Source organism: Eschrichtius robustus, chromosome 6 (genome assembly GCF_028021215.1).
Source record: "Eschrichtius robustus isolate mEscRob2 chromosome 6, mEscRob2.pri, whole genome shotgun sequence".
NCBI lineage: Eukaryota > Metazoa > Chordata > Mammalia > Artiodactyla > Eschrichtiidae > Eschrichtius > Eschrichtius robustus.
This window is the reverse complement of record NC_090829.1, coordinates 24,314,290-24,329,236: the sequence shown is the minus strand read 5'-3', so window position 1 is coordinate 24,329,236 and position 14,947 is coordinate 24,314,290. Positions and strand designations below refer to the sequence as shown.

Here is a 14,947-nt window from a genome sequence, read left to right as displayed (position 1 = left end):
TAGCATTTCCCGAGAGAATTTCTGGAAGTAATTTCCTTTTGTTTGGGCTGGTCTTTACATCGGGGTATGGTTGATGTTCACATCACGTCTGCTAAGTGTTGTGTTGTCACTGTTCACTATGAAAGAAAAGCAAGAAAGCTTCTTGTATAGAAAGTCCCCTGGAGAAAAAGAACTGGGTTGTCTCATTGATTTCCTATTTCTGGGCATACATTCATTCATTTATGAATTTAACAGGTATTTCCTGCACTTCAGGTGCTGTACCAGGTGCTGGGAATAGAGAGGCAGCACAGCTGGACAGGGACCCACCCTCATGGAGCTTACAGACACATTTGGGATGAAATTGTGATGCACTCACCACTTTCCTTTGGAACAACGAAACGGAGAGCAGTTGGTGAATGAAGAATCGTTTATCTCCACTTCTAAACGAACAAATAGGATCTTTTATCATTAAAAGACCTGATAACAGTATAGTACAGTAAATTCTGTTACTACACATAGGAAAGTCCTTTTCCAGTTCAGTTCTGTATCCTGTTTCCCTCTACCATATGTTTTCTAAGAATCAATAGAAAGAGAAGCAGCATTTCTTCTCTGCCTTCTCTCTTGGGCTGAGGTCAGCCTTGGGCCGAGGCCAGCGTGAGTCAGCTTGCCCAGCACCAACTCTTACCTCTGCCTCGAAGCTGGCCTTGCTCAAATCTTGATGCACACATGAAGTGTGTCTATCCAGGGTCCAGGGCAGAGGTGGGGTCATGTCCCTGTGGAACATGGGATGTGAGACCTATGTGGGCTTTGGGTTGACAGGGCATTGAGGAGGGAGATCTCAGGGGTTTTTTGCAAAAGAAATTTGTCAATCATGTCAGAAGCCACCAAACTGTTCATATATTTGATCTCATAATTCTGCTTTGGGGAATTTATGGCAAAGAAACAACGTAAAAGAAAAAAATGGCCAAAGATATTCTCATAATAGTGCAATTGGTAATTATGATAAATTCTTAGCATCCCCAATACTTCCAGTGGAGAACTGTGATATAATCTGGATGAAAGATTACAGAGGTATTAAAAATGGAAAGGACGTGTACTATGTTAATTCATGGGAATATCTACATTTAGAACAGAAGATGGAATTCACACATGGATTATAATTACGTGAAACATCTGTAGGAATATTGAGAAAGATTAGAAGAGCATTTAGACTATTTCTAACGGTTTAGAATTTAATTCGTTTTTTTCCCCAGAATTCTCTATTTCTAAAAAAATGCTTTTATGTAAATAAAAATAAATGGCAACTGACACATCGACATACACAAGCTACTCTTGCCAGACTTAAAAGGGAAGCACAGAAGCAGTTGTCTGCTGTTGGGATTTGTCGGTCTGCCCACCGCCAACCTCTCCAGGACTGAACATGAGAACAGGTGCTGTGGTCTCCCCACCTCCTGACGGATCGCCCTGATGTCAGCTACTCAGACTTACAAGTGTGCATCTCAACTCCTCCAGGTTTCTGGTTGCTGTGCCGTGTCCCTCTTCAGGCTAGCTAGATGGCTAGCTACCTGCCCTAAGGCTGCCTGCCTGCCTGGACACCACTTTATCTGTCTTCATGTGTTCACGCGTCCTCCTCGCACTGGCTTCCTCCCGGCACCGTCAGGGGAAACTGTTCCCCTAACACTTAACCCGTCCCCCTGCATGTAGCTGGACCGTGCCCAGATGTCCACCCCGTTACTAAAGTTCATCCCTTTATATCTCAGTGGCTTTTTCTTTTCAAGGATCTCTACTAAAAAATAAACACTCTTGAAAGCTCTACCATCTTAAACTAGTGTTTTGTAATATCTGTGGCTGGGTTTGTTTTTCCTTGACTAAGGTTTTGGGGGGAGGGCATAGGAACAACAGTAACAGCTACACTTTATTGATACCTAGTCTGTATCTAGCACTTTTTATGCATCAATCTTCCCAACAAACTTGCAAGACAACATTACGGGTTCCCTTTGCAGATCAGAGAGGTTAAACAACTTGCCCAAGGTCACACAGTCGATATATAACAAAGCCATGTTTCAAGCCCAGGACATATGATCTAGCAATTTCACTCCTGGGTATATATCCAGAAAAGATAAAAACTTTAATTCAAAAAGATACACACACCCCAATGTTCATAGCAGCACTATTTACAACAGCCAAGACATGGAAACAACCCAAGTGCTCATCAACAGATGAATGGCTTAAGAAGATGTGGTATATATACACAGTGGACTATTACTCAGCCATAAAAAAGAATGAAATTCTGCCACTTGCAACAACGTGGATGGACCTGGAGGGTATTATACTTAGTGAAATAAGTCAGAGAGAGAAAGACAAATACTGTATGTTATCACTTATATGTGGAATCGGAAAAATAAAACAAACAAATGAATAGAACAAAACAAGCAAGACTCACAGATGTAGAGAACAAACTAGTGGTTACTAGTGGGGAGGGGAAGAAGGGAGGGGCAAGATAAGGGTAGGGGATTAGGAGGTACAAACTATTATGCATAAAATAAATTAAGTTACAAGGATATATTGTAAAGCACAGGGGATATAGCCAATATTTTATAATAATTTTAAATGGAGTATAATCTATAAAAATATTGAATCACTACCCTGTACACCTGAAACTAGTATAATATTGTGAATCAACTATACTTAAATTTAAAAAATTTTTTTAAATTAGTGTTGTGGTCCTAAAAGCTCTTTAAAATTTGCAAACCTCCAAGCATTTTAAATCAGACTTTCAGGAAAAGGATCTGTTAAGTTCTAAAAGCTCAGGCCATAGGGAAAGAGGGTGTAAATTTTTTATATCTCTGTGGCACTATATCCACGCTGACATTTGCTTCTTTATCTCAGTTAAGGTGAAACCATGGTGAGACAATCCTAAATAGCCTCTGCAGAGCTGCCCGGGTGCAAAATGATGCTATTAATAGAAGAGATTTGAGGAATTCTCTTTGATACAAACTACTTTGTTAGAATTGACCTTTAAAATTCAAATCAAAGCACTGGTAAGTCTTCCTATCATAATAGCCCACGTTATATGTTGTTTCTTTCCAGATAAATGACTTGTCCACCCAGTGAACAGGGCTTTTTCCAGAGGTTCAGCTGAGGGGAGTGGTGAGAGTGGGGTGGCATGCCTCATTTGGGGGTTTTGTTGTTAAGGTCCCCAAGTGATTGATTCTGAAGTGCAGACACCACAGCCCTAGTCACAGGTTCTCAGCCAACAGCTTTTGTGTTTTCTATTTTTGGTTTAGCTTTTCTGGGTTGTGGAGATCAGTTAATTAGAGAAGAGTCTGCTTGAACAGGGTCAGTACAAATGTTCTGAATTGAGCCTAACTCTGGACTTAGAAAGCCTTGGAAATGGGTGTTTTTAAACATTTCACAAATGTTGATTAAGTGCCTTCTATGTGCCAGGCCCTCTGATAGGTGCTGGGGATACAGCAGAGAGCAAAGTTACCGCCCTCACAGAGCTTATATTTCAGGAGGGGAGAAAGAATGAAGACGTATATATCATGCCATATATTACACAGTGTCAGCTAGTAAAATATGAAGAAAATAAAGCAGGGTGAGGAGGCAGAGAGTGACGGGAGCTGTCATTTTAGATCGGATGGGTGGCAGAGTTTTCTGAGAGATGGTGATGTTGATCAGAAAACTGAATGAAGGGAGAATGTCAGGGCAGAAGGCATCTGAGGCAGAGAGAAACAGCAAGTGCAAGGGCCCAGGGGCAGCTGTCAGCCCAGCAGTGAGTCAGGGAAAGGCACCCTTTCTTCTGGGGAGACAGCCCACGCCTGGGCCCAGAGTGTGGCCGGCAGATTACAGGCTGCCTGTCAGACCTCCCTGCCCCTGCTGCCAGGCTGTGGTGCAGGGAACAGCTTGCGCACAGCGACACGAAGCCTCTCCTGGTGGCACATGCTTTTAGAGAGACAGCAGGAAGGCTGGTGCAGCGGATGAGAGAGAGGATTGAATGAGGGAGCACGGTAACTAGCAACCTCTGTCTTAAAAGATGAGCGATGTAGATTAAAAATCCCTTTCTTCCGTGAGCTGACCACCAACCACATGGGACAGGATTTAGGAGCCCCCCCTCCCCCCGACAAGGGACTCCCCTCCGTCCCCCACTGGGGCGATGATTCTCTGCCATCAACCATGAGGCTGACGTAGAATTTAAGAACCACATCAGCCCTAATACAATACCATTCCAATTTGGAAACTAAGGCAGGCTATTTCCATGCCCCTCTCACACGGAGAAATCCTCTCCTCCCTCCCCATTTTATTCCTTCTTTTATAGTATTTGTACCATGCTTTGTCTCTCCTGAGATAGAACATTCTTCACAGCAAAGTCAAAAGATTCTTGACATAAGTGTAAAATCACTACCGGTTTTTAAATTACCAAATAAAACAAGAAAAATAGCCTTTCCTCACCCCTTCTTCCATCTCTAATCGCCTTTTTTATGGGATTTTCATTTTCTACTTTATTTCTGAATTGTTTAAAATGTCTTACAAATTTATGGTTTTGACAGGCCCACATCTAATTACTCGATATTTGTTTTAATTTTGTTTAATAGTATGAGAAAACAAAGTGTTGCGTTGACATCTACCAGACCTGGATTAGCCTGTCTCCCCTAAGTTATTGCAAAGGAATTTGATGCCAGTAGATAGAATATATGTACATTACTGAAGGACCTGTTAGAAATGTTAATTGAGGATTTCCGATGCAGTCTGGAGCTTGCAATAGGAGATAGAATTGTAATCCGAAGAGTCATTCCATTCCCACCCCCCTTCCCTCCCAACACTGACCCAATTAAATAAAGTTAGTATAATCAGGAAGCTTCCAAAACATAGGAGTGGACATTCATGCAATTTAAAGTGGAAAACAAAGTCAGTTTCATGCTCTTGCATTCAAAGCTGTTAATTAGAAGTGATTGTATCAATTTACATTCCCACCAACAGTGTAGGAGGGTTCCCTTTACACCACATCCTTTCCAGCATTTTTTGTTTCTAGATTTTTTGATAATGGCCATTCTGACCGGCCTGAGGTGATACCTCATTGTAGTTTTGATTTGCATTTCTCTAATAATTAGTGATGTTGAGCATCTTTTCATGTGCCTCTTGGTCATCTGTATGTCTTCCTTGGTGAAATGTCTATTTAGGTCTTCCTCGGTGCTCTGCAATGACCTAGAGGGGTGGCATAGGGAGGATGGGAGGGAGCTCAAGAGGGAGGGGATATGGGGACACGTGTATGCATATGGCTGATTCGCTTTGCTGTGCAACAGAAACTAACATGGTATTGTGAAGCAATTATACTCCAATAAAGATCTATTAAAAAAAAGAAGAAGAAGAAGTGAGCCTGGGCATTGGTACAGTAAAGGGGAAATCAGAGAACAGAGATGGAAACCAAGGGACAAACAAATAATCCAGGAATGACAGTTCTCTTTGAGATGAACAAGTGTGGATGAGTCAGACTCTTCGTTTTTCATAGTTTTCTTGCCAGATGGTGCTTAACCCTCACCCCAGCCCTGACCTCCATGGGTGGGGTGCAGGTGTCTGTCTAGCACATTACTTAGAAGTAAAAACATCAGAAGCTTAATGGTGTTTGAAGCAGCATTGAAATGTTCCTTGTTTCAAAATGGCTGCATTAAATAAGTAATCACAAAGTGGTTGCATTAGAACATTGTGGACCCATTTCCCCTCCAAGTGAGAAGAGGGATGGTTCTGACTTCGTTGTGCTCCAACTTGCTCCTCTGCCTTTCCATGCCCTGAGCAATAGGTACCAGCTATGTGCATAAGTGGTGTTTATCATTGCCTGTTAAATAAACAACTGGCCTGTCTCCTGAATGCTCACTATAGATTTATTCAATAATCCCTATCCAGCACTGGGTTATCTCTAATCAGTGAGTTAAGTGTGTATGAGAATGAGGTATCTAAAGCTGAGTGTGGTGGAAGTGTGGAGGAGCAGGGCAGGGACCAAGAATAAAACAAAACTAATGCATTTTGACCATAGAGTTCTCAGAACACATGGCTCAAAGGAAACGTGCCACTGGGTGACCAAGGGACTACGCATGTTCCTTAAAAAACGCTCCTTGTTCATTGTGTAGAAATGAATTAAATGTGTGGAGGAAAGTCCTATTATTTGTAACCCCACATTCTTGTGGTTTTCACATGAATGGGGCACAAGGTGAATGTAAGATCACACTCTTTAAAAAATCAATATATGTAAGATACGATACCTTCAATTAGTTTTGTGATTGGTCCCAAGATAATTATGTTGATAAATATTTTCAACAAATAGACATTGTACCTCAAAGAAAAAGAAAATCATTATATTAAAAAGCTAGATGTACAAGTACATGAAAAGATGCTCAGCATCCCTAATCATCAGGGATATGCAAGTCAAAACCACAGTGAGATATCACCCTACACTTGTTAAACTGGCTATTATCAAAAAGGTAAGAAATAACCTGTATTGGAGAAAAGGAAACCCTTGTGCACTGTTGATTGGAATGTAAATTGGTGCACCCACTGTGGAAACAGTATGGATGTTTCTCAAAAAATTAAAAATAGAATTACCATACAATCCAGCAATTCTACTCCTGAGTATTTATCCAAAGAAAACGGAAATGCTAATTCGAAAAGATATCTGCACCTCCATGCTCATTCCAGCATTATTAACAACAGCCAAGATATGGAAACAACCTAAGTGTCCATAGATGGATGAATGGATAAAGAAGAGATAGATAGATAGATAGATAGATAGATAGATAGATAGATAGATAGATGGATACACCAATGGAATATAATTCTGCCATAAAAAAGAGTGAAATCTTCCCATTTGTGACAACATGGATGGACCTTGAGGACATTATGCTAGTGAAAAAAGTCAGACAGAGGAAGAAAATATCATATGCAGGGGCTGGGGGTGGGCAAGATGAGTGAAGGGGGTCAAAAAGTACAAATTTCCAGTTAAAAAAATTAATGTCCTGGGGATGTAATGTACAGCATGGTGACTACAGTTAATAATACTGTATTGCATATTTGAAAGTTGCCAAGAGAGTAGATCTTAAAAGTCCTCAATGCAAGAAAAAAAATTTTTTTGTAACTATGTATGGTGATGGATGTTAACTAGACTTATTGTGGTGATCATTTCACAATAGATACAAATATCAAATCATTGTGCACCTGAAACTAATATAATGTTGCATGTGAATTATGCCTAAATAAACATTTTTCTTAATTTTTAAAAAGAAAAAAACCAAATGAAACCATAGCAGAATATTTTCTTTTCTGTATTAATCAATCACTGTAGTCAATAATATTGTACTAAATGCAAGGATCATCTCTGAAATCACAGAATCTGCTATTTGCCTCTTTGTAGAGATCGAGGGTATGGCAAGACCTCTGGTAACAGCAGATGTTAATTGTTTACAGGAGAATGCTCTTTGTATGAAATGTACCTTCCAGCCATGGATAATCAATACGCAGCTGACACATACTGCATGCACACACGCCTTATTTGGCATCATTCTTCTCGGGGACTTTCTAACCAGATCCAACCAGTGACCACATTCAATAACACTTATGGTTGAGCTTTAGGCCAAGACGCAACAGTGGCTTTTTTCTCATCAGTTGTGCTCATTTAATTATTCACAAAGTTCTCCAACAACGACCATTTAAAATGCTTAAAATGGAAGGGGAGATCATGTGAGGTAATAGGTGCCTTTGCTGGAGATGTTCAAGGCTCGCTACACCATAGCCTTGCCGGGGATAGTGCCCCAAAAGGGAAAGAGTGAGGAGCTTGGAATTAATAGTTTGACTCTGGCTCTGCCACCCAACTGCTTCACATCTCTGAGCCTCTGATTTCTTGTCTGAAAATGAGGACAGTGGATTTACCTTACAAAGAGTATTCTGAGAATTAGAGATAATATAGGTAAAGTACCTAACCCAGTACCTGAATACAGTGTATGCTCAATAAACTGAAACAACTATGATAAATGGGAAGAGAGTTGGACTAGATGACGAACTCTGTAGATGACCAAAGGGTTACAGGACATGACTATTCTAAGATTCTAACCTTTTAAAGATCTACAGTACTGAAAAGAATTGCCCCAATCGCAAGTACATGTTGAGTACTTACTATGTGCAAAGCACTGTGTCTCAAGGAAAACTGTCAATAAATAATGAGAAGCAGGCACTCAGTCATCTATCTTACACATTTGTATCACTGTTTCTAAAGTTAAATAAATGGAAGCCATCTCAAAGACACTACCAAAAAAGTCTCTTCCCCAAAGGGTAACTCTGAATTAGGGTGAATGTAACACGTAAATACGAGGATTTTATAGGAAGACAATACAGGCTCTAGTCAGGAAACAGAAAGGGCAGAATTGGGAGAAATAACTCCAGAATGGAGACTGCATTAGCTCAGGAAAGCTGTGGGAGGGGCTGAAGGCTTGGGCAGGGCTAATCAGAGCCTAGGGACTGTAGGAGGACAGACGGTGACTCCAAAACACCCTTTCCAGCAACCTGAGAGGCAGGAAAGGGGAGTCCATCCTGGATCTGGGACAGGGGATGGAAGCAGACCGGACAAACAAGGGCAATGGACTCCAGGGCGGAAGTAGTCAAACAGTTTCGATCACGTGCCCTTTACCTGCCAGTGTTTAGACGCTCCCCACGACCCAACGTATTATTTGTAAGTTACCTCCATGGGTTCCACATTAAGCGTATTATACAACCTTCACAGAGTATGGACATTCAGAAGGATGAGATCTATTGAAACAGAAGTTGTGACATCTTATTCTTCACCTTAATCGGTCTTCACGTGCAGCCCACTCTGGAGACCACTGGTAGAGAGCAGGTGAACTTGTGGAGAGAGGGGCATATGGAATTGTCACTCCTGGCATAGAACCTCAAAAGGCAAAAACACCCTCAACAAGGCTCCCTTAGCTTTCCTTCAAAAGAGATCCCTGTTGGGAATTCACTGGAGGTCCAGTGGTTAGGACTCCACACTTTCACTGCCGAGGGCGCGGGTTCAATCCCTGGTCGGGGAACTAAGATCCCACCAGCCTTGCGGTGCAGCCAAAAAAAAAGAGAGAGAGAACCCTGCCACCATGTCAGTAACCAGGCAGGAACGGTGCCAGGTTAAGAACTCAGTCTCCCACCACTCTCTGTCTCACTTTGAGCCCTCTACCCAGGCTTTGGATTGCACTTTGCCCTGAAAAAGTTGCCATAGTTACACCTGATGCCACTGCCAGAAGCTTTTCCACCATTAGGAAGCCGGGACCCTATAATCTGGTAGTGACCACATCTGACATGGAAGTGATTGTTTGTTTTCGTTTTTTTTTAATTTGTATTGAAATATAGTTGATTCACAATGTTGTGTTAGTTTCATGTGTACAGCAAAGTGATTCAGTTTTATATATATATATCTTTTCTTTTTTAGATTCTCTTCCATTATAGGTATATTGGAAGATACAACATATTACAAGATATTGAGTATAGTTCCCTGTGCTATAGGTCCTTGTTGGTTATCTATTTTTTTAAACATCTTTATTGGAGTATAATTGCTTTACAACATTGTGTTAGTTTCTGCTGTATAACAAAGTGAATCAGCTATATGTATACATATATCCCCATATCCCCTCCCTCTTGCGTCTCCCTCCCACCGTCCCTTTCCCACGTTATCTATTTTATACATAGTAGTGTGTATATTTTAATCCCAAACAGCATGGAAGAGTTTGGATGATAACATTATGACTGTTTTCAATTTGAGGAAAGGGAAGCACTTCGTTTAGACTGCATATTCTAAGGAGAGGGACCAAACCTTATAGAATTCTCTTCATACAGAGTCATGGGTGCATTTAAGCACTGGGTCCATAGTAGGTTTTGTTTGGTTGGTTGATTCATTTTCTAAAAATGAGACTAGCAAAAAAATTACTTCCTCCAAAACCAGGTGTAGTATTAACAAATACCATAGCATATTTCTTTCTGCAGGTTTTACAAATATCTCATCATCCTTAATAGAGGACATCACATTTGCTGGGGAATTTTTATATATGCTTCATCTTATTACTGCAGAGAGAAACACAAATAAACCTATAGTTGGTCTATAAGAACATCACCAAAGCAAACCACAAGGGCAAAAGCCATTTGTCCTGCTTGCTACAATTCCTACCTATGACTGAGTTTTGCAGCCAGGACCCCTCAGCACCCAAATGTACAGAGCCTCCACAGAACTGCGAAAAACACATTTGTAGCCTTGGTTTGACAAGATTTCAATTGGGAGAACTAGCTGGTTTCTGCCTCTAAATGCTGGCACTGGCTTTCCAATGTAATATCTGGTGACTCTTCTCTATCAGGAACTTGGTAGTTCTGGTTACCTTAGAGATGCCTTATCTCCCAGTGCACCTTCAGGGAATGGCAGCCAGCCCGCTGCTTCTATCTGTTTAGCCAAGCCCAGGGGACGGAATCGTGGTTCTCACTGACAAGAGGCAGTTAGTTTACTGGAGTTAAAATAAACTACAAAAGCCAGCCTTTGTAAGGTTTGGGGAACACAGTTTTACATCTCAAAAACCTTAAGAAAAATTAATTCTATAGATTGGTAGTAATTAAGCAAAAATCATAGTTTTGCTTTTTTTTTTTTAAAAAAAGTTAGGTGAATTTTGCAGTTTCCTTAGTTCCTTTTTACTTGGCTTTGTCAAGGTATAGCCAGGACACCTGTCTTGGCTGGCATCAGAGAGCTTTCGGGAACACCACTTCAAGGCAGCAGCTGATTTTGTGCCTCATGTGTGGTGGGAGACGCATGAGAAAAGAGAAAAGCAGAACTCACAAAGGCTTTCCGAAAGACATAAGAATGTTACAACAGATCTTTTGACTTTATAAAATACTGAATGTTTTAAAGAACACCATCTTTTATTATAGGCAGTCTCACCACTCTTAGTCATAAAGATAAATGTTATTCCATCTAACCAGCGTTTTTTCACTTTCATTTACAGTCAATTCCATTATTTCACTTGATGTGAACTTTCTATGCTTTCTCCCCGATTATGTAACTGAGCTGATTATGCAACTAAGAGGTTGGTAAATATGGGGTTTATTATAAGATCAACATTTTTCTACAGCTCAGGTTGTTTGTGGAGTAACAAAGAGAATAGAAAAAAAAATTTTTTTTCCAGCCTGCCCTGGATTCAGTTTTATCATTCCCAGGTTTGAGTTATAAATGCCTGAATCTTAATCCCTTTTACAAATTAGCCTGGATCCTTAGTCCAGATGTGAAAGGAAACTAGGTTTTGCTTTAAAACAACAAGGCTATAGACAGTGGCAAAACAAAATACTAGTTAAGTAACTACGGCAAAATCTCATTTATTTAAAATCCATTAATAAGAAATTTGTGATAGTTCAGAAAGGCTCGAGACCCAAGTGTACCTTTGGTCTAATTATGTAAGAGTTTGCTAAAGCAGTTACTAATGGAAAACACTTTTTTGAAAGAGAAGGCGGAAACTTCTAAAGGGACTGTTTCTACTACCTTTAAGTAATTCTAGACATTTACAATACTGAATGATTTCTTAGTCATAAATAATTCTTATCCATAACTTAAGTCCTCTGAGCCACCACTAAGTAGATCTTCCTTGACGTACCTACAGGATTTGTTATAGTGATGAAGGTGGCCTTTCACTTATAAAATGAAAATGAAAGGCTTTCCTCAAATCAGACTATCCTTCCCTACTAGTTTCTTTTGAGCAAATCAGGTTGTTGGATGTTCTGCTTTAAGTACACGAGATCCAGAAGCAGCTTGCTGGGTTCAAATCCCCCTTCTGCCAATTGGGCATATTATTCACCGTTGTGGTGCTTCCACTTCCTTACCTGCAAAATGGGAAAAATAATAATACCTAAAAAATTTTTAAACTGTAAAGCACTTAGAATAGTGCCTCGTTTCTTAAAGATTAGCCCTTGTTGCCATGACACTATACAGCAGGTCAGTGATGCAAGTCAGACTCAGTCACACCCCCAAGGCATCACTAAGAGAAACTTCCGTGAAATGATAAACATTTTACAGGAGGCAGGTTTTTTAGCCCCTCTTTTCACAAGGCTTACGGGCATATTTTCACAGCGCAGTGCATCACAACTGTTTTCCATTCTTCAGTCTTCCTTTCTTCTGGGCCCCAGCCACCAAACTTAGCCTGCCAGGTACTTCTGCTAAATTATGCATAAGCTTTTTCCAAGCCACCCCTCCGAGTCTCTACGAATTCGTCTCCGTTCTCTTTTCATTTCGGGCTAGAACGCACCTCCTCCCTGAAGTCCTCCGTCATCAACGCCCCCCACTTATGATCAGCCTTTGACTCAGGCGCAGCCCTGCTTAGGAACCCCTTCTTAATAAATTCCTCAGATCGTTACAGGCTTTCTGAATCATCTGGTCTTCACCTGAAATTTTTCATTAAAACGTGGAGTTTTGAGCAGCCCGCTCTGAGTTGTAGGACTTTGGGCTCCAAACAAAATTCCTAGTTAAAGACACAAGAACAGGAGCACGGGTGAGCTGCGGCCCCCGAGGCGCGGTGAGCGCGACCACAGGCCAGTTTAGAGGACCGTTCGTTTGGACCGGACAAGGACGAAAGGAGGTTAGTGACGCACCTGAATAAGTCCGCTAGACGAAAGGAGACAAACTAATGCTTGATATGGTGCTGAAGAGTGAGGACCGCGCGCGCGGGCGCGCGCACACGCACGGAAAGAGAGGAGCAGTCCCAGGTATCTGACAATGACACGCCCCGATCCAGACATGGCCTCAAAGGCCCCCGATTTCCGGAGCGCCCCCGCCCCCTCCGGAGATTACTGTCAGCGCATCCCTCCGCCCTGCCCCGGCTCCGGCGCGCAGGCTGCGCTCCTCTCCCCTCCCCCCGCGGCCGCAGCTCCCCGCCCCCAGCGAACGCGGCTCTCCAGTGTCCTGTCGAACGCCCGCGTGGCTGTCGGGTTTCGAATCCCCGCGCCGACCCTCGCTCTCGGCGCGGGCTGCCGAGTCGCGGGAGCAGCCTTTGGTCCCCCGCATCAATCATTAACGGGCCAGCTCGGGCTTCTGCGACCCGAGGGAGGGGGGGATGGTACGGAACTCGAGCCCAGGGACAACTCTATCCCCCGAGGCCGCCGCGAAACACTAGCCAGAGAGGCCCCCGCCCTCCCCCAGTGCGCCCGCTCCTCCCTCCCTCCAGCGCCTCGGCTCCCACATCCCCTCCTCCCGCGCCGGGGGCGGCTGCTGCTGCGCCCGCACCGCGCGATGCCCAGTCACCGCAGCAGCGCCGCCGCCAGCCGCGCCGCCACCGCCGCTGCAGCAGCGCGGGCGGCCGAGAGCCGGTAGCAGGGAGCCTGGCGAAGGGGCCGCCGAGCCCCGTGCGCTCCTACCGGTCGCTACGCGGCTGCGAAATCGATGACTATTTTTATTTACTTATTTATTTATTTTTTAGGAACGGCTGCTCCGACGCTCAGGTCTTCTCTGGAACCTGCAGCGACGCCCCCGGCGCGCGCACAAAGGCTCCGACGGCAGCCGGCGGTCCGGACTGGCGAGCGCGCCGGAGCCGGCGCCAGAGGTCGCCTGTGCGCGCCCTAGCCAAGCCCCGGGCACCATGCCGCGACGCCTGCAGCCCCGGAGCGCGGGCACAAAGGGCCCGCCCGGCACGACCGCGGCGGCTTCGGAGGCCGCCTCGCGCCCGCACCCCTCACTCTCCGGAGACCCTCCGGCCTCCGCCAAGCCGCTGCTGCGCTGGGACGAGGTGCCCGACGACTTTGTGGAGTGCTTCATCCTGTCGGGCTACCGGCGGCTGCCGTGCACGGCGCAGGAGTGCCTAGCCTCGGTGCTGAAGCCTACCAACGAGACGCTCAACTTCTGGACGCACTTCATCCCACTGCTGCTGTTCCTGAGCAAGTTCTGCCGCCTGTTCTTCCTGAGCGGCCGCGACGTGCCCTTCCACCATCCGTGGCTGCTGCCGCTGTGGTGCTACGCTTCGGGCGTGCTGCTGACCTTCGCCATGAGCTGCACGGCGCACGTGTTCAGCTGCCTGTCGCTGCGCCTGCGCGCAGCCTTCTTCTACCTGGACTACGCGTCCATCAGCTACTACGGCTTTGGCAGCACTGTGGCCTACTACTACTACCTGCTGCCCGGCCTGAGCTTGTTGGACGCCAGGGTGATGACCCCGTACGTGCAGCAGCGCCTGGGCTGGCACGTGGACTGCACGGGCCTCATTGCCGCCTACCGCGCGCTCGTGCTGCCCGTGGCCTTCCTGCTGGCCGTGGTCTGCACCGTGGCCTGCTGCAAGAGCCGCACCGACTGGTGCTCTTATCCGTTCGCGCTGCGCACCTTCGTCTTCGTCATGCCCCTGAGCATGGCCTGCCCCATCATGCTCGAGAGCTGGCTCTTCGACCTGCGGGGCGAGAACCCCACGCTCTTCGTGCACTTCTACCGCCGCTACTTCTGGCTGGTGGTGGCCGCCTTCTTCAACGTGAGCAAGATCCCCGAGCGCATCCAGCCGGGCCTCTTCGACATCATCGGCCACAGCCACCAGCTTTTCCACATCTTCACTTTCCTCAGCATCTACGACCAGGTGTACTACGTGGAGGAGGGCCTGCGCCAGTTCCTCAAGGCGCCGCCGGACGCGCCCACCTTCTCGGGCACCGTGGGCTACATGTTGTTGCTGGCTGTCTGCCTGGGGCTGGTCATCAAGAAGTTCCTCAGCAACACCGAATTCTGCAGTAAAAAGTGAGCCTCCGCCTTGGAGGAGACTGCCGGCTCGCCCACCTGTTTGTTTGAAGTTTCTGTTGTTGGTTTGTTTTCAAGTTTTGTTGTGTTTCCTTCTTTGCTCGAGGAGGGTGCTGCAAAACCACAGGGAAAAAGTTCAGTGCGACAAGGGGGTCTCAGTGCACTTAGGGCTTTGGAAGAGGGAGGTGGGGCAAGCAGGAGGGAGAG

At 44.8% G+C, this 14,947-nt stretch overlaps 1 protein-coding gene across 1 annotated transcript; it reads left to right on the top strand.

Moving 5' to 3' along the window:
• The first annotated feature begins 13,610 nt into the window (after positions 1 to 13,610).
• PAQR9 (progestin and adipoQ receptor family member 9) lies at positions 13,611 to 14,744 on the top strand. Its single transcript, XM_068547346.1, has one exon. It carries the CDS (start codon positions 13,611 to 13,613, stop codon positions 14,742 to 14,744), a length of 1,134 nt encoding a protein of 377 aa, XP_068403447.1.
• Positions 14,745 to 14,947: the final 203 nt, after the last annotated feature.

What these genes read in the sequence shown, in the direction of transcription:
- PAQR9 (XM_068547346.1), top strand. Translation starts at nt 13,611, where the DNA reads ATGCCGCGACGCCTGCAGCCCCGGAGCGCGGGCACAAAGGGCCCGCCC.